The 25,908-nt window shown below is 42.1% G+C and overlaps 1 protein-coding gene across 4 annotated transcripts in view; it reads left to right on the top strand.

Moving 5' to 3' along the window:
* RSU1 (Ras suppressor protein 1) overlaps positions 1-25,908 on the top strand; it is a 208,348-nt gene that overhangs the window by 159,905 nt on the left and 22,535 nt on the right. The window contains exon 9 of one of the 4 annotated variants that reach the window (XM_070289260.1): positions 10,617-10,914. The exons of the other annotated variants lie outside the window; for them this stretch is intronic. Within the exon in view, the coding sequence (XP_070145361.1) occupies positions 10,617-10,626 (10 nt within the window). The 3' untranslated portion in view covers positions 10,627-10,914. Of the gene's footprint in view, positions 1-10,616; positions 10,915-25,908 lie in introns of those variants that run through there. 4 annotated transcript variants of the gene reach the window in all.

Here is a 25,908-nt window from a genome sequence, read left to right as displayed (position 1 = left end):
TTGCATTAGGACAGTGATAAAGTGTTTTTTTAATTACAAAGGTTTTTGTCTTAGTTACCAGGATCAGAAGACTTAGCATCGCCATAGCCACTGTTTGGTCATCAATCGCAAACAGTTTTGGGGAAATTTAAGGATTGGTGAGGCAATTAGTGATGAAGCATATTTTAATTATAGTAACTGGGTAAGCTGCATACAGCTTTATGAATTAATGTATTATTGTTTAATAGGTCACAGCCATGTGTGATTTTTAATCACATTTCTTACTGTAGCTCCAGTTTTATTAGCAATGGTGTTTTATAACTTAATAATTTATTCATAATGAGTTCAGAACGTCCATTCGCCCAACACCAAAGAAATAAATTTACCCGTACATTAGTGCTCATCAAGAGGAACAGAGCCCTTCAGGGTCGCATCCAGCTATCTGTCCAAGAGCCTTTTGCATCAAAGGATGCTTTCAATAATGAGATCATTTTACAGCGCATCATGTTGTGTCAGTGGAGGCCACATCTGGGTCTCACCAAGTCATTTATGAATCACAGTAACTTCACACGTGTTTAAAATTAGCATGAATTGACCAGCAAGGTGTCTGCATCTATTCTTCCAGTTGTGAAATCTGAATTCATGCTCTGCTGTAGCATTTTCTGCTCAGCCCCCCTCCCCCAGCACCACCCACCTATCCCGCCAGGCCTCGGGGCGTGTCACAAGCTGTTATCTGGACTCGACTGAGCTGTGTGTATTTTAATGGCATGTGCAGCACACTGCAGCTCAGGTTTTGCCAAGCTCCTGGGCATTCTCACCTCTGGGCGTCCATGGCCATTTCAGAGACAGCATCCAAAACTAACCTTGCCCAGGGTTCCCGTGAGAACACCCCGGGCCCCTGTCCTTTCGCAGAAGCCAGGAAGCTCAGGCTCACTGACTGGACAGCAGGCACGGGGCTAGTTTAGACTTGTCATTTTCGTGAAGATTTCATGTCAAAGCATAAACCCACCTGGGGCTTCAGTTCTGGAAGGTCTTTTGAAGCCAGGAAGTGATGCTGCAGAAGCTTCCGACTAGAGGGATCTGTCTAAGATGCAAAGATATTAATCGCCTATAAGCCAAAAAAAGAGTGTTTTATGTTCAGACAAACTTGAGAAACCTTGGGAAAACTGTTCTCTGATATGTACATGTTCATCTCTGGTGTCCTGCCGGGCCAGACATAGTGCAGCATTTCTGAAACTTTGTTGACCAGAGGACCCTCTTTGGAAGCGTGTCTTCCCTCCATGTTCTTTCTCTATAAAACAGACAAATAAAAATACATAAAACCTATTCAGAACAGTCACACTGTTCTGGCCATGACACAGATTTTCTCAAGGTAGAGGAAGAAGTGATGCACGTTCCTATGCGTTTCAAGCCATAAGGACCAGAAACATGCAACAGGCTATGATTATTTTTCTCCTTTGATCTCACTGTAAATAGAGGGTCAGAGAAATGACATGGCTGAGTCGTTCATTGTTTGGAGTCTAGTGATCTCTCTGAATCCTTTTTTCTTCCTACTCCACTTTCCTTTGTGCTGGGAAAATCTCTGCTTTGTTTGAGGGCCCATATTACAAGTTACGGAAAATGAATCGTTAGGGACTTCCCTGGTGGTCCAGTGGTTAAGAATCCACCGTGCAATGCAGGGCACTCAGGTGCTGTTCCTGGGCAAGGAACTAAGATGCCACGTGCCTGGGGCAACTATGCCTAAGTGCCACAACTACTGAGCCCACATGCCACAGCTAGAGAATCTGGGCCCCGCAACAAAGACTGCGTGAGCCGCAAATGAGACCCAACACAGCCAAATAAATAAGTAAATATTGAAAAAGAGAGAAAGGGAATCGTTAATCTATGGCTGATCCGAGTGTTCATTTAAGTGGTTTTACCAATTTGTGTTTGTACTGTCTTACAAATGTTCACTGTCGCTTATTAATTACACCTAGAATCACTTTTCTTTATATTAATACAGATTGATAATTATCTGTATGATCCCTCTGTTTTCCACTTTCAGCTTTTTCAGCTTGGTCTAAGCTTTTTTAAAAACAAACAAACAAATAAAACCTGAGGGGAAGGACAAACTTACGGTTATCAAAGGGGAAAGGGAGGGATGAATCAGGAGCTTGGGATGAACATATACACTCTACTATATATAAGATAGATAACCAGCAAAGACTACTTACTATACAGCACAGAGAACGCTGCTCAACATTCTGGGATAACCTAGATGAGAAAAGAATCTGAAGAATGAATATATGTATTTATATAACTGAATCACTTTGCTTAACATGGTGGAGATCTTAAATACCATACTTATCACTTGTATGTGGAATCTAAAATACAACACAGATGAACCTGTCTGTGAAACAGAAATAGACTCCCAGATGTAGAGAAAAGGTTGGTGGTTGCCAAGGAGGAGGGCAAGAGGGGGAAGGATTGACTGGGGACTTGGGGTTGGCAGATGAAAACTATTACATATAGGATGGGTAAACAGGGTCCTACTGTATAGCATGGGGAACTGTATCCAATCTCCTGGGATAAATCGTAATGGAAAAGAATATTAAAAAGGATGTACATGTGTGTAGAACCGAGTCACTTTGCTGTACAGCAGAAATTAGCACAGCATTGTAAATCAGCTATAATTCATTATGAAAAGAGCTGGTGTTTTTAAGATGTGCAGCATGTTTTGTGATGATGGGAATGACTATCAGGGTGAGGGGAAGAGAAGAGGTAGAAGAGGGGTCAGCTGCCAGTAATGTCCTTGTTTATTACAAACAGGGAACAGGGATCTGGGGTGGGGCGGGGTCAGCCTTGGGTAGGGGTCTGGGGCAGTTCCTCCACAGTGGCCAGAGGAAGGGCAGAGTGTGTGGTACAAGCAGTGGGTAGGTTGGTAAACCCGTGTTGGGACTGGATGGAGCTTCTCTTTAGAGTGTTTGTATTTTGCCAGCTAAATAAGGAGCAAGGTTATCAGCCAGGAGGGAGGATGGAGGAGGACATATTACAGTATTAGAGGTTTGAGAGAGGAAAAAAGGTATAAAGTAGTTGTCTAGGAGAAAGAAAAAAGAAGAAATGAACTAGGATAGTCAGGAGTAGAGTGGGCTCCTAGTGCTAATCCAAGAGAATTCAGCTTTTTGCTGTGTGGTGGTTTTTTTTTTTTTTTTAATTTTTATTTCTTTTACATTTTAAAAACATTTTTGGTCACCCCCTTGACATACAGGATCTTAGTTCCCCAACCAGGGATCGAACCTGTTCCCCTTGTAGCAGAAGTGTGGCATCCTAACCACTGGATCACCAGAAAGTCCCAGAACTTTCTCTTTTTCCTTCTTCTTATACCAGGAGAATTTGCTCAGGGTATCTGCAGAAATAACCACTGTTCCACTGTAGAAATATACTACCATTTATTTATTCATTAGTAAGCTACTGGACATTAATGTCATCTCCACTTTGGGGCTATTGTGAATATAACTGCTGTGAACATTCTTTTTCAAGTCACTTTAGAGACATATGTTTTCATTTCCCATGGGTAAATTCCTAGAAGCAGAATCACTGGGTCGTAGAATATATATATTTAATTCTGAAAGAAACTGCCAGTTTTCTAAGTGGTTCTGCTAAAGTAACCAGGCAAATGCTTCACCTTTTGGTAGAAAAGAAGCTGTAATTAATGGAAAGTGCAAGGTGATAGGAATTCAGAGTCTCAGCTTAGTTATTAGTTAATTTCAGGAATATTCCTGAACTTCTGTGGACCCAATTTCCCCAGAAGCTACATGGAGGAAATAAACTAGGTAATCTATAAGGCCCCTTCCAGATCCCACATTCTGTGAATTTTGGTGAAATTCAACTACATGGTAATAAACAGACAGAAAGCCACATCACTGCAAACTTTTATTCTGTAGGAACTGAGGAGTATTTAATGTACTGGACATGGGAAGGAAACCTAGAACATAAGGTGTGCAGAGGCAAATGGATGAGTCTTTTGTGAGGTACCTAGATGGGTGTGAAAAATCACCTACTCTTTAAGGAAAAACATTGTAAGGTGATATAGGCTTCCCCTCAGAATTTAATGCAGAAAGTTGTATACCTATGAGTAGCTCCCATTGCTGTTGTTTTAAAAGTAATTGATTTTATTTACTGGCTGCACTGTGTAGCTTGTGGGATCTTAGTTCCCCAACAAAGGACTGAACCCGTGTCCCCTGCACCGGAAGTACAGAGACCCAACCACTGGACCACCAGGGATGTCGCCTATTCTGTTGAATCAGAACAAATTCTGGGAGATGCAGTTGAGTGGTTTAAAAACAAGCAAACAAACCAAAAAAAAAACCAAAAAACAAAAAAAAAAAAACTGCTTACAAATCCACTGTTTGGATGGCTGTGGCTTTCTTTGAAGCTAGAACAGCAAAACACTGGCTTCTGTTACTTGGCAAAACTGCTAAGTGAGTGTTCTATTCACCTGAGCTTACTCCAGCTGAGACCAAAGAAAATTCGTTTCCTTCAGACCATAGGAGCCCCACTGCCATCTTGCGGTAGATGTCATCTGTCAGTGAACTGAAATGTGTGTTGATGCTGATCTCCGTCTGTGACTTCCTGGCCGCCTGTCCCATACTTCAGCAGTGCATAAGGAAGGGGAGACTTTGGCAATGACTGAGGAGTCACGGTCCACCAGGTTGAAGCCGTCTGATAAATAGAGGATGCTAGAAAAGACAGATTGAACATCAGTGTGAGATCACATACTTGTGTAATTTGTCTTCTGGGTTAATGAGATTTAGGAGTGGGGAGGAGAAAACCAGTTGGAGATAGCTCAGAACCAGGTGGGGATCCTTGAGTCATCTGTGATCAGTGGGGAAGGTAGAGAGATGTCCAGTTGGTGTCCATCATCACCCTGGACCCTGCTTAGGGTCCCAGGGTTGTGAGATTCTGACCCACCCAGGGCAGGACAAATGGCTTTGCTTCTCACGGCTTTCTCAGAAGGGGCTGCGAGGAGCTGATCAGTGAAAGCCTCATAGGCTCATGGCACTTTGGAGCTGAATGTTACAGGTCAGTTAGTCCAGATGCTGATTCCATGTGGAGTCCCTTCTGTAGCGTTCCTGGTCAGACCCTGGTCTGAGGGTCACTTGCCCTCTGCCTTGGTCACCTGCAGTGACCTGGGACTCACCTCCTTGGCACATTCACTGTAAAACACACATGTTTTCCAGACCATTCCCCCAGGTAAAACTTCACCAAGCCAGCCAGTGACCTCTACCACTCAAGGAGAAAATCTAAAAACAGAAATAAACTCCCAGCCAGCAAGGGGTGGTGCCTCTCTCTAGTTGCTTTATTTCTCTCCCCAGGAGTGGATGGATCACAGGCACCATATGTATTTTATTTCTGTCCTTTCTTGGTGATCTGTAGGAACGCAAATAAGCAACTTTTTCCTTAACTGGAGACCGTTGTGTCCTAAGTGGCCTTGATTGATCTTGATACTGATCGATAAAGATGATTTCTTTGTCACATTGGGTTTATAGGCTTCATAGCTCTTCAGAAGTCCATTATTTGTCATGCTAAAGCAGTGATTCTCTAGCAGGACAGTCTTGATCAGCAAGGGGACACTTGGCAGTGTCCAGAGACCTCGTGGTTGCCACATACGGGGTCGGGGTGCTGCTGAAATGTTTTGCTGAAAGTTTTACTTTCGTTTTAGGTTTGAAAGATTTGTTAACAAAAAGAAACCACGTCTTGCACACAAGTAAACAATTTCAATTTTTAATTGAAGATTATTTAACTTAATTTTAACATGTAATCATTGAAAGAAAAGAAATAGAAACAAATGAGAGAAGTCATATATAGTGTATATATCACCATATATATGTATATATATACACATATATAGTGTAGATATCATATTATAGTGTGTGTATATATATATGTGGTGTATATATAGTGTATATATAACCAACTTGGGCGAAACCTACATCCAGACTTGAACAGCACTGGAAATTCCCAAGTAACAGCAGTCTGGAGTCCCAGTTGGGAAAAGAGTTGGAAAAGGGTCCCAAGCAGTGCGTCCACCCCATGGTGAGACTTCAGACGCAGCTTTGCGGGCTCCCACTTTTAATCCCAGGCCACTAGCTGATATCATCATCAGTTTACACGCACAACTGCAGCTCTGATTTTCTTTCAACTTTTACAATGCTGCTTGTTTCACCTTTTAAAGAGTCATAAGATTCCTTAGACATCACCCTACTCCGCCCCACCTGGGCACTGGCCAGGTCCCCAGGGCTTAAAAAATTCCAAGACCTACTCCCTTTCTTATCTAAAGTGCTGCTTGACTTGCTGGTAACCGTTGGTATGCTCACAGGCAGGCATACCGTCTAGGCGGGGTTAGAAGTTGCCCAGAAGCCTGCTCCCCTACTTCTGAAACCTGATAAGACCATCTCTATTTTAACTTCTTAACATGTTATCTGATGGGTAGAGGCCAGGGATGCTGCTAAACATCCCACAGTCCTCAGGACAGCCCCCTACTACAAAGCATTATCTGATCCAGCAGTCTTTGCCCTGGGATTTAAAAAAACAAAAAAAAAAAACAACAAAAACAAACTGGTCTAAAGGAAAGAGTAGTTTCAACCATCCAGTGGTACCACTATCCAGCAGTAGCCAGCACAATGGATGTGTTTTGCTCTAGCACACAGCTTTATTTGTACCTAGGAAGATTCAAGATTTTCAGTTTCATAAGAGCTTCCGCATTTATTTCTGTCTTCAGGGTTCTTTCAGGCAAGTTAGAGTAGAACCAATCAAGCAATGTGCCTTAGAAAATTCATTGAGAATCAGTCGTCAGGCATGTATGTGGCTGTCACGTGATGCTGGTGATGGTGCAGTTCGCTTGCTTTAATCTATAACTTCCTGCACACAGTGGTAGATATCTTAGAATCCTAAGTAGGGACTTATTTTTCTAAAAGTCTCCTGGGCTTTTAAAGATACATCCAACTTATTTGTCATACCCTATGGAGAAGGCAGTGGCACCCCATTCCAGAACTCTTGCCTGGAGAATCCCATGGACGGAGGAGCCTGGTAGGCTGCAGTCCATGGAGTTGCTGGGAGTTGGACACGACTGAGCGACTTCACTTTGACTTTTTACTTTCATGCATTGGAGAAGGAAATGGCAACCCACTCCAGTATTCTTGCCTGGAGAATCCCAGGGATGAGGGAACCTGGTGGGCTGCCATCTATGGGGTTGCACAGAGTCGGACACGACTGAAGCGACTTAGCAGCAGCAGCAGCAGGGAGGTATAGGTTACCTCCAATTAAAAGAGAAGAATGAGCAGTCAGGATAAAGAGTTTTAAAAGGCTCTTCGTTTTGTTTTGGTTTGGCTTTTCAGTAGTTTATTCATACGGTTTTAGTATGCAATTTGTTTTCCGTCATTGACATAGAATTCTAAGTCTGGGGTGTTGTTTATTGTCTGATAGGGGTCTGTTTCATTGGTTTGGTTTGTGTAGTAGGGGGAAACATTTTTGAGAGGAAATCAAGTGAGTTTTCTTTTTCACATTGTCCGGAGAAGGCAAAAGCCATATCAGTGCAGGTTTTTATATGTAATGGTCGTGTAACAGACATAAGCATTGCATCATTTCCCTCCATCCTTTGTGGGGTGGACCCCATGCTGAGAGAAGATGCTTGTCAGTCAAGGCAGCAGCTAATTAGATGAGCTCCAGTGCTCCTGGATCCCTTCCAGATGCGCACGCCCTGTCACATCTGCCAGGGGTGTCAGTGCAGGCTCCCCGTACTCCCCCCCAAGTCCTTTGACTCAAGCTGGCCCACACTTGGAAAGGGAGGGAGTAAATATTTCTGGGGTGCCCACTCAGAGCTGGGACTGTGTATGCCAGATCTGGGGTATCAGAATGGAAACAGAAAGTGCTCATTCCTTAGGGGCATGAAAGTGGGGACCAAAAGGGGGTCCCAGGCCCATGATGACTGTAACTCAGTGACATAATACAGTGTCTTATACCAGTTGTATAAACGGAGGTCTGTGGGATTCAGGAAAACCCCACCAGATGATTTTCTCTTCTTTTCTGGCTTATGTAAGTATGATAATTGCATGACTTTTTACTGTTATTACTAGTTATTCTTTGGCCATGGGACATATGGAATGTTCGTTTCCTGACCAGGGACTGATCCCTGAATCCCCTGCACTGGAAGCTTAGAGTCTTAACTGCTGCGCCGCTGGGGAAGTCCCATCATTGCGTGACTTTTTAAATGAAAATGGCTTGAGACATCCCTGGCAGTCCAGTGGTTAAGATTCCATGTTTCCAGTGCAGGAGGCATGGGTTCAGTCCCTGGTCAGGGAGCTAAGATTCCACATGCCACATGGCCAGAAATGCCCAAACATAAAACAGAAATAATATTGTAGCAGAAGTCAATAAAGACTTTAAAAAGAATGAAAATGGCCAAACTAAAATTAGTGAGCTGTTGCTTAGGTCGTGGTGGACCAAGAGGAATTTGATGTGTTCTAGAAATCCTCCTTTGGTGGTGCTATTTATTCATGTTTTTATTTAAAAAATAAAATCACTTTCCTACTTTCCTTTCATTGTGCGGCTCCTGGGAACACAGGGCTGAGGTCCTGATGGTGGAGAGCACTGGGCAAATGGGCTCTTTGAAGGGTGACGGTGCTCCCTGGGTGCCCAAGGGACCCAGCACCGCTGCACCCTGGGCTTGTTCCTGGCTTAAATCACCTCAGGGCTCTGAATTCTCCCACCTGGGGACGAGCTCTGAACCATCTCCCCCGATGATGGCACCGCAGCTTCATGCAAAAGGCTCGTCTTCTGATCTTCTCCCGTGAAACATGACAGTTTTCTCTGTGATGGCCGAATTAATTATCAGAAACCATTTGCTGGCAGACAGTTGGATGCTAATTATGATAGGTACCTTCACAGGTCTTAGACCCAAATTTGTTGATGTTTGTTGGTGGTGGTAAAAATGAAAAACCATAAAATATGAATTCTTTTTTTTTGAAACAAAGGTATGTGATGCAGATTAGGCCAGAAAACTTTGATGGAGTTCTCTGTGATCTGAGTTAAAACTACTCAGTCTGGTTATGCAGAAAGAGATTGAAGAAATGGTTAATGAATTGTTACTTTCTGGTCTGGAGGGGTTTGAGTTGGGATATTTCAATTTCAAAAACTAGCATTGATTAGATCTTAGGGACATTGGGTGAGGTGTTCCCAGAAGGTCGAGATCTGAGTATCCAATTTGACCTCACGCTGTGTCCCAGGTTTGTGAAATCTTTCTAGCGGGTTCCACCTGGGAGGAATCATTTTCAATTAAATAGATCTGACCATTGGAGAAAAGATCATGAAAGGCCCCTGCAGTGTGGGGTCATGTTGTGAACAAAGTCGCCCAGCTCACAAAGGAACGGCTTGGGTGTCAGCCTGTCTCATAGTCGCTCTGGGTAGCATTTTGCTGTCCCATCAATGGTTACCTTAATGAGGTGTCAAGATGAAAGCATGTGGGTGCTTCCTGGAGCTGTGTGATGCAAGGAAGTGGTTGCTGTCTCTGACTCTCATTGGGACAAGCAGGAAGGAGGCCAGCAGACCCTTGATCCTTGGAAGGGGTGATAATCTACTGGAAGATTGTCCAAACAGTAGGAAGGGGATCCAGTATTAATGGGAAAGCCGAAAAGCAGAAGAAGTGAGAATAGAGAACTAATTTCATATAGGTATATGAATGATCTAGTTTTTGTTAGCAAGGCTTAGGATATGATAACCAGCAGTGTTCCAGCATACATTCTAGAATAATCTTTTTTAAGATACTAATTTATTTTTACTCATTTGCCTGCGCCAACACAGGATCTTTTAGTTGTAGAGTGCAAACTCTGAGTTGCAACATGTGGGATCCGGGGCTTCCCTCATAGCTCAGTTGGTAAAACATCCGCCTGCAATACAGGAGACCTGGCTTCGATCCCTGGGTCAGGAAGATCCCTTGGAGAAGGAAATTGCAACCCATTCTAGTATTCTTGCCTGGAGAATCCCATGGACAGAGGAGCCTGGCAGCCTATAGTCCATGGGGTTGCAAGAGTCGGACATGACTTACCGACTGAACCACCACATGTGGGATCTAGCTCCCTGACCAAGGATCAGACCCCAGGCTCCCTGCATTGGGAGTGTGGATTCTTACCACTGGGCCACCAGAGACATCCCTAGAATAATTTTTAATAAGTAAACAGTGCATGTGTGCATGCTCAGACACTCCAGTCATGCCTGACTCTGTGCAACCCTATGGACTATAGCATGCCAAGCTCCTTTGTCCATGGCCTTCTCCAGGCAAGAATATGTGTTACCATGCCCTTCTCCAGGGGATCTTCCTGACCTGGTGATCGAACCTGTGTCTGTTAAATCTCTGGCACTGGCAGACAGGTACTTTACCAGTAGCACCACAGGGGTGGACACCCATAAATACTTCTGGAAAATTGCAGAAATAGTTTCAATACATTTTTTCCCCTCCAGGAAAGTTAAATGGTTCATAATTTCTTGTTACATTAGATAGCTGATTTAAAATAACAATTTTTAAACACTTTAGTTAATGTCACATCTCAGCCCTTAATCATCAGATAAGATTATCTGACAGAAATATAAACTTCTTTTTTCAGTTTCACCTGAGTTTGCAGCAGTGCAGCGAGCCCCTCCTCATGAACTACTCTTCACAGGGCTTCATTTCTCAGGGGGAGATTGACACAGATGCAGAGACAGAAGCATGAAACAAGGTGTGGTTCAGAACCCAGGTCTGTGATAAAGACAATTTTAAAGTCCCTGCCGTTTTTCTCCAGTTGCACCTTGGGCTGGATTTCCTGATGCATTTTCTTGCTTCCAAGGTACAAATGCAAGCTAAGGTGAATGGGATGTTTAAAGGAATTGTACTTAATAAATCTCATTTGTCTGTGCCTTTTACTATGTCTTCCTCATAATTTTAGTTCTCACCATGCAGCAGTTCAGCACTTCTTTCTCCCTCTCATGAGCCAGGGAGGAAAGCCCCCAGTGTTTAAAAAGACTCAGAGCCTAGTTCTGCTCACCAGAAGCTGTGCAGAGCAGAGCTCAACCTGGCAGACGGAGAGACTGGCTCAGTTTGGCTCCGTTGTGAGAAGTAAGGAAGGCAGGTACCAAGCCCATAGCACGAACACTGGGATTTGTTCAGGAGTTTCTGTGTTTCTTTCTTTGCACACTCTTTCACTCACTAACTGGTTCACAGAAACTTGCTGAGTATTAGAGGATATAGAGATGCAATCTCATCATCACTGTGAAGAAAGTGCGGGCCCCACCCTTAGGGGTTCCCTTGCCCGCAATGTATTCCAGCAACTGGGCGGCATTATGCCCTCTCACACCAGCAGTTTCCACAGAGGTAGAGCATATACGGGCCAAGTTCATACAGCCCAAGGGCTGTTATTTTTTTTTCCAGCTGGGAGGACATGTCCTTTTTTTTAAGTGGACACAAGAATGAGGACTTTGCACCCCCTAGTTTGTCGAATATTAAAAAAAACAAACCCACCTCCTAACATCAGCAGTTTCATCAGGGAGGTGTCTCTGGATTCTGTCATTTTGGTTTGACACCTTCTGGGTGACTCTGCAGGGAGTGACGCAGTTAATCTGGAGAGAGCCTGGATCGGAGCTTCAAGTCAGTTTCGAGTGCATTTCTGCCACTGATCATCTCTGGGTGCTGTGGCCAACTCATCTGCTGCAACCAAGTCCCAATTTCTCATCTGTGAAACCAGTTGCTTTTACTGTAGTGGATCATGAAGTATTTGCCTATGACTACATCAGAATTGAATTTTCTCTGTGATGCAGTTTTTTAATGACCTATTAGGAATTTGAAGTTCCCTTTCTACTGTGAGGTTCTTAAAGCCAGTGATCTTCTATATAAAAACTAGATCTGGGGCACAAAGATAAATGTTTGTTAAATGTATTAAATGAATATTTCTAACAAATTTTAAATAGGACCCCCCCCCATAAGGATGACTGTAGGCTATTAAAAATTTCTTGAATCGTGATTATATGTTTTCCTGAGTGCAAATGTGTTGTGTTAATATGATTTTTTAAGATTAAAAAAAGAAACAGGATGCTTAAACAAAGTGAGTTTAGGTCACTTTGAAAATCTATGCTTTTCTACTTGAGTGGGTAACAACCCAGCCATTTTAAGGTTTAAACCAATGATTTTGTTACCAAGTCAGTTCAGTTCAGTCATGTCTGAATGTTTGCAATCCCATGTACTGCAATGCCAGGCTTCCTTGTCCATTACCAACTCCCAGAGCTTGCTCAAATTCATGTCCATCAAGTTGGCGATACCATTCAGTCATCTCATCTTCTGTCGTCCCCTTCTCCTCCTGCCTTCAATCTTTCTCAGCATCAGAGTCTTTTCCAATGAGTCAGTTCTTTGCATCAGGTGGCCAAGGTATTGGAGCTTCAGTTTCAGCACCAGTCCTTCCAGTGAATATTCAGGATTGGTTTCCTTTAGGATTGACTGGTTTGATCTCCTTGTAGCCCAAGGGACTCTCAAGAGTCTTGTCCAACATCACAGTTCAAAAGCATCAATTCTTCGGTGCTCAGCTTTCCTTATGGTCAAACCCTCACATCCATACATGACTACTGGAAAAATCATAGCTTTGACTATGACCTTTGTCAGCAAAGTGATATATCTGCTTTTTAATATGCTGTCTAAGTTGGTCATAGCTTTTCTTCAAAGGAGCAACTGTCTTTTAATTTCATGGCTGCAGTCACCATCTGCAGTGATTTTTGAAGACCAAGAAAATAAAGTCTGTCACTGTTTCCATTGTTTCCTCATCTATTTGCCATGAAGTGATGGGACTGGATGCCATGATGTTATTTTTTTGAATGATGAGTTTTAAGCCAGCTTTTTCACTCCCCTCTTTCACTTTGATAAAGAGGCTTTTTAGTTCCTCTTCAATTTCTGCCATAAGGATGGTGTCATCAGCATATCTGAGGTTAATGATAGTTCTCCTGGCAATCTTGATTCCAGCTTGTGCTTCATCCAACCCGGCATTTCGCATGAGGTACTCTGCATAAAGTTAAATAAGCAGGGTGACAGTAGACAGCCTTGATGTACTACCTTCCCAATTTGGAACCAGTCCATTGTTCCCTGTCCCGTTCTAACTATTGCTTCTTGACCTGCATACAGATTTTTCAGGAGCCAGGTCAGGGGGTCTGGTATTCCCATCTCTTTAAGAATTTTCCCCAGTTTGTTGTGATCCACACAGTCAAAGGCTTTAGAGATAGTCAGTGAAAGCAGAAGTAGATGTTTGTTACCAAGATAGGGAAGAAAACCCCAACTGAACTTTTTTATCCATTTTGTATAAGATGAGTTTCAAGAATATCATCATCTGAGCTGCCTAAGGTACAGTTGCAGTGTTTCAGTAATTACAACTGCCATTTATTGAGTAATGACATGTCCAGATTAATGGACATGATTTCATTTGACCTTCACCATAAACTTAGGAGGGAGGTTCTGTTGTTACCCTTGTACACACTGTACCCCTTGTTGTGCAGATCAGGGCGTCAGAACTCAGAGATTAAGTAACTCTTCAAGTTCACACCTCCTGAACATTAAAATGGAATTTGATTGAATTGGGTCTTTTATATGGTTCAAAGAACCACTCGACTAATGTTCTTATTACATTTGTAGCCACAGGCATGTCCCACAGGGAAGGTTCAATAATTGGTGAGTGCATAGTGGGCGGGATAAGTTTGAAGCTATTCATGGGATCACTTTGAAGACATGTACTATTGGAGCCTTCTTTTTATTTCCCATTATTGAGTATTTTGTTTAACTATGGACAGGAGCTGCAGTGTTCCCAGATCATCTTCATGCTAATGGTCTACTCGTAGAGCTTCACTAATTAAAATGACACGATCCTGGGACTTCCCTGGTTGTCCAGTGGTTAAGACTCCATGCTTTCCCTGCAGAGGGTGCAGGTTCAATCCCTGGTCTGGGAACCAAGATCCCACATGCTGCAAGATGTGGCCAGAAAAAGAATTAAAAATAAAATGATCCTCTGGCTGTGTGAGACTCGGGTATCACCACCTGACCAGCGGCACTGGCATCATCTGGTAGCTGGTCAGAAATGCAGAATCTTGGGCTCTACTCCAAGCCCACTGAATCGGGTTCTGCATGTGAACAGATTACTGGGCGACTCCTGTGTGCACTGACATTTGGGAGCTTTATGTGGTTAGTGGGGCCCCCAGATGATCCCTGGATTGCTAGGTAAGGAAAACACTAACATGTCGAGTCATGATAGCCACCTTCATGGTGCTGTGGGCAAGAGTGAAGCATTTGAGAAACAGGTACATATAAGATACTGAAGAATATGACACTCGCTCTGTGGGAGAGGGAGAGGGTGGGATGATTTGGGAGAATGGCATTGAAACATGTAAATCATGTAAGAAACGAATCACCAGTCTAGGTTCGATGCAGGATACAGGATGCTTGGGGCTGGTGCACTGGGATGTCCCAGGGGGATGGTGTAGGGAGGGAGGTGGGAGGGGGGTTTGGGATTGGGAACTTGTGTACACCGGTGGTGGGTTCATGTTGATGTATGGCAAAACCAATACAGTATTGTAAAGTAAAATAAAGTAAAATTAAATTTAAAAATAATTTTAAAAAAAAGATACTGAAGAATGTGACACTCAGAAGAAACTAAAATGACCTGAACACAAAAAGAAGCTGAAAAGTTAAAAAGCTTTTTCCATGGATCTTGCTTTTTATATAGCTGAGGAAGACCTTTTCCTTTGGGAAAAAAAAAAATCATTCCAGATTGTTTGGATATGCAAACAAGCAAGTCCAGTTAGTAAAGAGTAAGAATTAGTAAAAAGAGAGAAAGTAAAAGCTTAGTTACACACCAAACTTCTCAAGGGTCTTCTTTTGAGCTTACTGCAGGGCTCTTGGACTCTTTTTCACCTGAAAGTTCACATTTCTTATCACGCAGCTCCACAGTAAAAAATCACGTGTGTTGTATAAAATAATTACTCAGAATTGTTAAGAACAAAACACAGTATGCCAGGATGAATGCCTTTTCTACCTGTCTCCTGCGGCTGTTCCTTAAATGCACAAAATGTTGTAGAACACAGAGTAAAAAATGTAACTTTTCTTTGCCCTCAGTTTGTTCTAACAAGTAAAAATCAAATGTTAGCTTGCAAAGAGGAAGTGAAATTGTGTGTTCAGTGGAGTCTTTAAGATTTCCTATTGAAAAAAAATTAGCATATGTACAGAACATAAATGGACTACAGTGAGATTCAGATCTGTGAAATGTTAGCCTGTGAGCGTGTTAACAGGTGTGTGCACATCTTTGGGCTCTGACATGGACGACAATTCACTCTTGGATCCTGTGTTGCTATTTCACAGAAGGTTAAAGCAAGTGGAAGTGTGGCAAGGATTTCCAAAACTATCCATACTAACTTCAAGGACCATGTTCTCCCAACTGCTAATTAATGTGGAGTCAGCTTCATATATTGAGATGTTTAATCAATTGGCAGATTGCTGTCAATAAATATGTGTCTTAAGTGCTTTGTAATAGACAGGCTAATGAAGTGTACTCTGTGCGTGTCAGAGCTATTGGGAAAAATCTCTCTCCCTTCTGGGCATCTTGCCACACTTGATTAGTCTCCCTCTGATGCAGAGAAGAATGCCCTTCGCTGTTGCCTGTCTCACCTCTGGATGAAGTACCTGGAAAACGAGACAAGAAATTGCAATTACACTGTATGGCAGCAGTTACTTAAGCCATGAGAGGTGGTACTGTTAATGCGACTGATAGTAACTAATGTTTCTTGAGCAGTTACTATAGGCTGAGTTCTGAGCCCAGTACTCTGTTTCCAGCTACCTGGGACCCTCTGAGAATGGACACTGTATCTCCAGTCGCTCAGAACCTTGCTGAACCAGTGTCTTTGTCAGTGCTGCTGAAATCCTGAACCGGATTTAGTCAGTAACATAACCTGTTCCACATGTAGTGCAGTTAAGTCATTGTAATTCCCCAACTGTAACAGGATAGAGAAATACAAGGAATACAGCTTATTGTTGCTTACTGTTGAGTACTTCCATGTATAACCACCTGCTCCTGAGTACTGGGGGTGAGGAAGCAGTAGTCAGATATCTGCATCTCTACCTGGAAATTCTCTCTGAATCTCCAGACCTATAGAGATGTGACATGCTAGCTTGCTCACATACCGTAAATCACCTCCATGTGGGAAATGCGATTAGGGTTATCCGAGATGGTGAACAGTTCTTGATAAAGCTCCAAAACACGTATAAAAGATATATTCCCACCTTGATTTGTACAAAAATTGCACACTGGACTGTCTGGTGTACATTGATGCTGGGCAGAAAATGTATACTTTGTGTTTATACGTAAAGGGTTTCCCATCTACATGAAGGTCCAGTGGACACCAGGAGGTCATGAAGCCTGGGAGACCATGATGTTGCAGGTCTAGCCTGCTTCTCCAAAGACACCTGTCTTCCAAAACTTTCATCCAGTAAATACCAGTAGAGTCCTCAGTCATTAAGACAACCACAGACACCCTGACGGATTTTTAGGAAGTCCACAGAGGGTCGTTGTCACCCCACTGAGCAAGGGGACTGTGTTTCATCCCTGTCTTTCACACGTGCCAACTGGAAGCATCAGTAGTTTTCCCAAAGTCACGTATGTGGCCAGATAGTGGAGTTGAGATTCAGACTGTGCTATCCAACTCCAAAATCCTACTTTTAACCCTCTGGCTCCATCTTCCCCAGCACATGGATACAGGCCAGCATTGCCACATGAGAGCTCGTGTGAGGTTTATGGGCCTTTTCTTAGGAGTATGATGTCAAGAGGAAAAGGGCTTATTGAGGTGAGTTGGAAACCCATCGCTTGCTGTCTTCTGTGTCCAGGTGCTTTGCTGATATTATCTGAGGTCCACAACAGCCCTGCTATGTAGTTGTTTTTATCCCTTTGTCCCAAATCAAGAAGCCTTCCACAGGTGGTGACTGAGAGGGACAGCTCACCTCCTACGTCAAGTCCGGTCCACTTTATCTCAGAACAAGAGAAGGCTTCCTCCATCTTCTACATAAAGCTGGTCCAGAAGATGTGCAGTTGACTAATTCTGCCTGAATTTCCCCCAAGCTGCCGCATTTGTCTTTGTTTATTATATTAATAAATACTGTACAGCCAGTGTTCCCATCTGGCAGGGCAGAGAAAAGAACATAAAAATGAAGTTGTGGTTACAGCCCTTTCATACTAATGAAGGTGGTACCTACTTGGCACAGTAGAAAGGTGGGTCTTTATTTTAGAGTTCTTAATTAAGAAGTGCCAAGTGACTAATATTAATTAGGAAGCCAGCTGTATCCTTCAGTTTCTTGGTATATTTCTTCGTACGAACCTGTGAAGGGAGTTAAGTCTGAGCCGATTTAATCAATCGGCCCATAAGCAATTAGGTATTAAGTATACTTTGTGTGTTCGGGACCCATGTGTGTGGACAGAGATTTATAAGATGTCCTTTTTTGCCTTCAGGACCTCCACCTAATTGAGGTGTTCACACCGACCCAGAGAGCCAGAATTTCAGGACAGTGAAATAAAGGCAGGCTCTGGGGAGTTATTGGTGGCTTAAGAGGAGGATGGCAGTGCAGGGGGAAGGGAGCTCTTTGAAACTATAGTAAATTCCCTGCACACGAACGAGTTCCATTCTAAAGGCACATTCGTTAAGTCTAATTTGTTGTAAGTCCAACAAAGTTAGCCTAGGTACCCAACTAATACAGTTGGCTATATTGTACTGAAATATAGTTTATAATACTTTTCACACAAAGGATACATTTTAAAAAAACACATAAAATAAAACAATTTTAATCTTACAGTATAGTACCTTGAACAGCACAACAGCTGGCACATAGGGGCTGACATCAAGTGAACAGGCGAGAAGAGTTACTGGAGGAGAGAGAAGAGGTGGGAGATTGTAGGGCTGAAGGGTTGGCAGCAACATGAGATGGAGGGCAAGCTGCACTTTGACTCACACCTGAGGTTGATGGAATGCATGTTCGCATCTTTGAAAGTTTGCAAGTTGAAAATTCATATGTAGGGGACTTACTGTATCCAGGTGCGCCCCGTCTGCCGGATCTTAGGAGCCAGCCAGGGTGAATGATGGGGGAATATTGTATACCCAGCTATGGTGGGGTGGACAGGAGATCGAGGACCACTCCACAGACTGGGAAGTTTGGGAGTTCAGAGGAAGAAATGCCCATCATGGGCAGAAAGAGTTAGGATGACTACAGTAGGCTCTGAAGAGAAGGGACCAGCTTTCCAATGGGAGGTGGGCAGTGGGCAGCCCATGGAGACAGAGGAAGAGGAAGTAACGGGCATCTTGCTGGCATGACGCTTCTGCTGTCTAGCACTCTGTCTCCCACCAACTGCTGCACAGTTATATATTTATTCTTTTATTATCTGAGCTGTGTGGTATGTGGGATCTTAGCTCCCCAACCAGGGATTGAACCTGGGCCCCAGCAGTGAAAGCACTGAGTCCTAACCCCTGGACCATCAGAAAGGTTCCAGCTGCACAGTGATGCAGCGTCCATAGTGTCCCTCTGTTGGCGCTGCTGACATCTCCTCCAACACACAGAGGTGGCTTCCTTCAGGGACCTGGTTCCCTGAGCTGGAGGTGGGGGTGCTGCTTGGAGGAGCTGAACGTGCTGCATGTTCCCAGCATAAGTTAGGCTTAGATCAAGGGGCTTAGTATGAAGCACCTCCAAAGCTGCGCCCAGGTCTTCACACTCTTAAGTCTCACCATTGAGGTGTTACTAACCATTGAACTCTAGTTCCTTGAATCACTTGCAGTTACAGATGGGTTAAATGAAGATAAAGTTGTAATGTGCTTTTGACTTTGCTTGATTCATCTGTTAATTTTCCCAGTTTTTTTTTTAACCCAAGCTCGAATTGTAGTCCAATTTGCAATCTTCTCTTAATTTCACACTCAGAAACTCAGATTGCCGAGTTGTATCTGCAGGTGAACGGTTGTGTTAAACCACCTAAAAGAGGGCTGTGTCTCTTTTCATGCAGGAGCCTGGAGTCCAGAAGTCTGAAGCCCACTGTGCTTCTTCATGGACTGTATTTTTTTATTGTTAATAATTGAAACATAGTTGATTTACATTTTTAGTTTTTTATTTTTTACATTTTAAAATCTTTAATTCTTACATGCATTCCCAAACATGAACCCCCCTCCCACCTCCCTCCCCATAACATCTTTATGGGTCATCCCCATGCACCAGCCCCAAGCATGCTGCATCCTGCGTCAGACATAGACTGGCGATTCAATTCACATGATAGTATACATGTTAGAATGTCATTCTCCCAAATCATCCCACCCTCTCCCTCTCCCTCTGAGTCCAAAAGTCCGTTATACACATCTGTGTCTCTTTCCCTGTCTTGCATACAGGGTCGTCATTGCCATCTTCCTAAATTCCATATATATGTGTTAGTATACTGTATTGGTGTTTTTCTTTCTGGCTTACTTCACTCTGTATAATCGGCTCCAGTTTCATCCATCTCATCAGAACTGATTCAAATGAATTCTTTTTAACCGCTGAGTAATACTCCATTGTGTATATGTACCACAGCTTTCTTATCCATTCATCTGCTGATGGACATCTAGGTTGTTTCCATGTCCTGGCTATTATAAACAGTGCTGCGATGAACATTGGGGTACATGTGTCTCTTTCAATTCTGGTTTCCTCGGTGTGTATGCCCAGCAGTGGGATTGCTGGGTCATAAGGTAGTTCTATTTGCAATTTTTTAAGGAATCTCCACACTGTTCTCCATAGTGGCTGTACTAGTTTGCATTCCCACCAACAGTGTAGGAGGGTTCCCTTTTCTCCACACCCTCTCCAGCATTTATTGCTTGCAGATTTTTGGATCGCAGCCATTCTGACTGGTGTGAAGTGGTACCTCATTGTGGTTTTGATTTGCATTTCTCTAATAATGAGTGATGTTGAGCATCTTTTCATGTGTTTGTTAGCCATCCGTGTGTCTTCTTTGGAGAAATGTCTATTTAGTTCTTTGGCCCATTTTTTGATAGGGTCATTTATTTTTCTGGAGTTGAGCTGCATAAGTTGCTTGTATATTTTTGAGATTAGTTGTTTGTCAGTTGCTTCATTAGCTATTATTTTCTCCCATTCAGAAGGCTGTCTTTTCACCTTGCTTATATTTTCCTTTGTTGTGCAGAAGCTTTTAATTTTAATTAGATCCCATTTGTTTATTTTTGCTTTTATTTCCAGAATTCTGGGAGGTGGATCATAGAGGATCCTGCTGTGATTTATGTCTGAGAGTGTTTTGCCTATGTTCTCCTCTAGGAGTTTTATAGTTTCTGATCTTACATTTAGATCTTTAATCCATTTTGAGTTTATTTTTGTGTGCGATGTTAGAAAGTGATCTAGTTTCATTCTTTTACAAGTGGTTGACCAGTTTTCCCAGCACCACTTGTTAAAGAGATTGTCTTTACTCCATTGTATATTCTTGCCTCCTTTGTCAAAGATAAGGTGTCCATATGTGTGTGGATTTATCTCTGGGCTTTCTATTTTGTTCCATTGATCTATATGTCTGTCTTTGTGCCAGTACCATACTGTCTTGATGACTGTGGCTTTGTAGTAGAGCCTGAAGTCAGGCAAGTTGATTCCTCCAGTTCCATTCTTCTTTCTCAAGATTGCTTTGGCTATTCGAGGTTTTTTGTATTTCCATACAAATCTTGAAATTATTTGTTCTAGTTCTGTGAAAAATGTGGCTGGTAGCTTGATAGGGATTGCATTGAATTTGTAAATTGCTTTGGGTAGTATACTCATTTTCACTATATTGATTCTTCCAATCCATGAACATGGTATATTTCTCCATCTATTAGTGTCCTCTTTGATTTCTTTCATCAGTGTTTTATAGTTTTCTATATATAGGTCTTTAGTTTCTTTAGGTAGATATATTCCTAAGTATTTTATTCTTTTTGTTGCAATGGTGAATGGAATTGTTTCCTTAATTTCTTTTTCTACTTTCTCATTATTCGTGTATAGGAATGCAAGGGATTTCTGTGTGTTGATTTTATATCCTGCAACTTTACTATATTCATTGATGAGCTCTAGTAATTTTCTGGTGGAGTCTTTAGGGTTTTCCATGTGGAGGATCATGTCATCTGCAAACAGTGAGAGTTTTACTTCTTCTTTTCCAATTTGGATTCCTTTTATTTCTTTTTCTGCTCTGATTGCTGTGGCCAAAACTTCCAGAACTATGTTGAATAGTAGCGGTGAAAGTGGACACCCTTGTCTTGTTCCTGACTTTAGGGGAAATGCTTTCAATTTTTCACCATTGAGGATAATGTTTGCTGTGGGTTTGTCATAGATAGCTTTTATTATGTTTAGGTATGTTCCTTCTATTCCTGCTTTCTGGAGAGTTTTTATCATAAATGGGTGTTGAATTTTGTCAAAGGCCTTCTCTGCATCTATTGAGATAATCATATGGTTTTTATTTTTCAATTTGTTAATGTGGTGAATTACATTGATTGATTTGTGGATATTGAAGAATCCTTGCATCCCTGGGATAAAGCCCACTTGGTCATGGTGTATGATCTTTTTAATGTGTTGTTGGATTCTGATTGCTAGAATTTTGTTGAGGATTTTTGCATCTATGTTCATCAGAGATATTGGCCTGTAGTTTTCTTTTTTTGTGACATCTTTGTCAGGTTTTGGTATTAGGGTGATGGTGGCCTCATAGAATGAGTTTGGAAGTTTCCCTTCCTCTGCAATTTTCTGGAAGAGTTTGAGTAGGATAGGTGTTAGCTCTTCTCGAAATTTTTGGTAGAATTCAGCTGTGAAGCCATCTGGACCTGGGCTTCATAGTTGATTTACAGTGTGTTAATTTCAAGTGTACAGCAAAGTGATTCAGTTATATATATATATATATATATATATATATATGTATTTCAGATTCTTTTCCTGTATAAGTTATTACAGAAATACTGAGTAGAGTTCCCTGTACTATACAGTAGGTCTGTGCTGGTATCTATTTTGTATTAGGTACTGTGTATAAGTTAATCCCAGACTCCTTATGCATCCCTCTCCTCCTTTCCCCTTTGGTAGCCATAAACTTGTTTTCTGTGTTGTGGATCTGTTTCTGCCTTATAAAGAAGTTCATTTGTACTATTTTTTTAGATGCCATATACAAGCTGTATCATATGACATTTGTCTTGTCTGACTTACCTCAGTGTTATAACTTCTAGGTCCATCTGTGATGCTGCGAGTTGCATTATTTCCTTATTTTTATTACTGAGTAGTATTCCATTGTGTATATGTAGCATATCTTCTTTTTCTATTCATCTGTCGATGGACATTTAGATTGCTTCCATGCCTTGACTGTCAGACTTTCTTGAATAGTTAGTATTTCCTTCAAATGATCCCAGCAGAGCTCTGGATCAAGAATACTTATGTTTGAGTGGAGTCAAGGTCATTCATAAGAGCTTATTCTCTTAGATACAAACTCACCCTAGGGAGCTGTTTGATGTGCTTTTCTTGCTCAAACTCAGCCACTGAACTCTGTCTTTACACATCTGTTCCAATGGAATGCTAATTTTTCTTCATGTTGCACCTGTGTGTATATGCGTAAACTCTCTCTAGCCTTAGTTAATAAAAAGCCTTTTTTAGTAAACCTAGACAACTAAGAAACTTTTTCACTATTTTATAGAGCCCTGCCTATTACTCATAAAGTCCTGATCAGTTTCCATCTTTGGAATGCTGTGGTTCTGAAATCCCTGAGTATTACTACAAGCAGACTTCATTCTGAGAAAAAGAAGCCTTGGAATGGGTGGATCTGGGTTTTTTCTTTACATTTTGTTAACTTGGAGAATTTTACTAACTTCATGTCATCCTTAGCCTCAAATTGAATCTGTTCAGTGGCTTCATATGAGTGGTATCTCTACAAAAATCAAAATAAACACAGAGAGCTCTTCTGGAAGAGTGATTTTGCCATAACCAGATAGGAGTTTTCTTTTATTTAATATTTTTCTTTAAATCAATTCACATTCTTACATTTCTTTTTAAAGATCTGCCTAGCATATTCTAACCAATAGATTGGCATCATAACCAATGAAAGAAAATGCATAATAATTAAAATTTAAAGTCTTCACAGCTTTGGAAGATGTGACGTGGGGGAGATGTGATATTGGTTGAGGGGGTTGTGGGGGCAGGGGATACTGAGGTGGAATGAGGGAAACAGACCCATATCTCCCTGGCTTTAACATTCAGTAAGGTTTAATTTTACTTGCGAGTTGTTTGCACTATGATTTCTCAACTTCAATACGATTGAAACCTTTGTTTGGGTCCAGGTGACTCTGTGGTTGGAGTCCATCCTGTATAACATGTTTGGCAACATCCTGGTCTCTAACCACTAGAGGCCAGTAGCACACCCCAGGTGTGACAAGATGTTGTGTCTAGATATTGCCAAGGGCCCCATGGGGAGGGCAGGGTAGTACCTGGTCAGGGGCCACTGTGTTACATGTTGGCCATTGTTTTGCGTTCAGTCATCGTTGTCCCTGTCTTAAATGGTTAGTTTAGTAACTGTGTGTATTTAAAATATGCTACAGTTTTTGTTTTTTTAATCTTGAGGGGGAGTTTGTCCCTTTTGTTTTACTGTTTGTTTTTTTTTTTTGACTGTGCAGAGTCTCCATTCTGGTGTTTGCGAGCTTCTCTAGCTGTGGAGCACAGCCTCTAGAACATAAGCTCGGTAGTTGCGATGGGTAGGCTTAGTTGTCCCGTGGCATGTGGAGCCTTAGTTCCCTGGCCAGGGATCAAATCTGTGTCCCCTGCGCTGGAAGGCAGACTCCTAACCTCTGAACCGCCAGGGAAGTCCTAGTGCTGCAGTTTTTGAGATCTTGTTTTAGCGTTTTTGTGCCTATGCCTGAAACGCCTCTACTTCCAAAACGGAAGTGGCTGTGGCCATTCCTGATGCCTGCTTAGGGTACACTGAGTCCCTTCTCTGAGACTTGTTGAGCAGTTCTCAAAGGACTCTCCTTGATAAATGAAAGACTGGATCTTCCCTACGCTCCTTGTGGGTTTCCAGCTTATATGCAGATATGCTTTGTTTTAAGAAAATCCAATGGGAAGCGATTTTCTGTGTTATCCATTGTTCACATCAGTGGAGGCTTTCATTTTTGTAAATTCTACTTACATTCAGTGTACAATCTCTTAACTTTCATGAAGGGCTAATGATGCTGCTTAATATCACATCGCTTTTTTGTGGTTTTTTTTCCAATGAGAAAAACAAGATTAGAGAGGTTAAGTGACTTCCCCAAAGCCACACTGCTGTCTTCAAGCAAAGAAATGTTCATATTAATTGCGATTCATAGATAGCCTGTCGATATGTGGCAATTATGTGGATTCATAGATAACATGTCAGTGTATGGCAGTTATATGGATTCAAAGATAACCTGTTAATATATGGCAATTATGTTGCAAATACTGATGCCTTAACTTTTAAATAAAATTCTAAACCTAATTATAAAATTATAAACTATGATTATTGATATACTTCAATATGATTATTGATATACTTATTAAAAATACTTCAGATGAAAACTTGAGAGAAATTTACCCAAATACTAGTAGAAATTATGTTTAAGTAGGAGACTCTTGGCAGTTTTCTTTTCACCTCTCTTTTGAATTTCTCAATGGGTTGTAAAATATTTCTGTTTCTTTAAAAAGTGAAATGTAGAAGTCTAAAAATGAAGGAAGACATAGTTTGGATTTCTGCCAGAGTTTCTCCTTTTTCTCTAGAATTTTAAGAAATTGTCAATCAACTTTAAAAAAGTACAATGTGAGAGCTGTGAGTTAAGTTTTATATGAGGCAAATGAGGACTATAGCCCGGGAGACAGCATTTCAGATAACTCTGAGAAATTGCTGCAAAATGGCAAAGGAGAAGGTCGGTATATATGTGATTTTGGTGGAGGGGGAGTACATGCAATCAAATACATACTTTTTTTTTTTTTACAGAAGGTTTCTGTTAGTCCTGGGGAGCAATCATCACTATGAAGGATTTTAGTGCTTTTCTAGATATAAGAAGATACAGAATTGGGCTCATAAAATCAGCTCCTGAACATATTTATTAATAACTCTCTGAAGATCTGACAGTTTTTCCCTGAGTACTGAGTGGGTCATTTTTGCTCTCCACCCTGGACTCCTTCGGGGGTATTGAAAATCAGCAGCTGCAGCAGCACATGATTTAATCTTGTAAAGGTAGATGGCAAATGTCAATTTGTAGTTGACAGTTCATATTCTGCACATGTCCATATGTAAGTAAGTGTCCATATGTCTGGGAACAGCAGTCTTCCAGAGTTGATTTGCTGTGTCTTCGGGCAGAAGGCCAGGGCTTCCCCGATAACTCAGTTGGTAAAGAATCTGCCTGCAATGCAGGAGACCCTGGTTCGATTCCTGGGTCAGGAAGATCCCCTGGAGAAGGGAAAGGCTGCCCACTCCAGTATTCTGGCCTGGAGAATTCCATGGACTGTATGGTCCATGGGGTTGCAAAGAGTTGGACACGACTGAGCAGCTTTCACTGGGCAGAAGGCCGGCCTGGCACCTCGTGTTCAGTTCAGTTCAGTCACTCAGTCGTGTCTGACTCTGCGACCCCATGAATCGCAGCACGCCAGGCCTCCCTGTCCATCACCAACTCCCGGAGTTCACTCAAACTCATGTCCATCGAGTCAGTGATGCCAGCCAGCCATCTCATCCTCGGTCATCCCCTTCTCCTCCTGCCCCCAATCCCTCCCAGCATCAGAGTCTTTTCCAATGAGTCAACTCTTCGCATGAGGTGGCCAAAGTACTGGAGTTTCAGCTTTAGCATCATTCCTTCCAAAGAAATCCCAGGGCTGATCTCCTTTAAAATGGACTGGTT

The sequence above is a fragment of the Ovis canadensis genome, chromosome 13, assembly GCF_042477335.2.
Source record: "Ovis canadensis isolate MfBH-ARS-UI-01 breed Bighorn chromosome 13, ARS-UI_OviCan_v2, whole genome shotgun sequence".
Classification (NCBI taxonomy): domain Eukaryota; kingdom Metazoa; phylum Chordata; class Mammalia; order Artiodactyla; family Bovidae; genus Ovis; species Ovis canadensis.
This window is presented reverse-complemented; position numbering and strand designations above follow the sequence as displayed.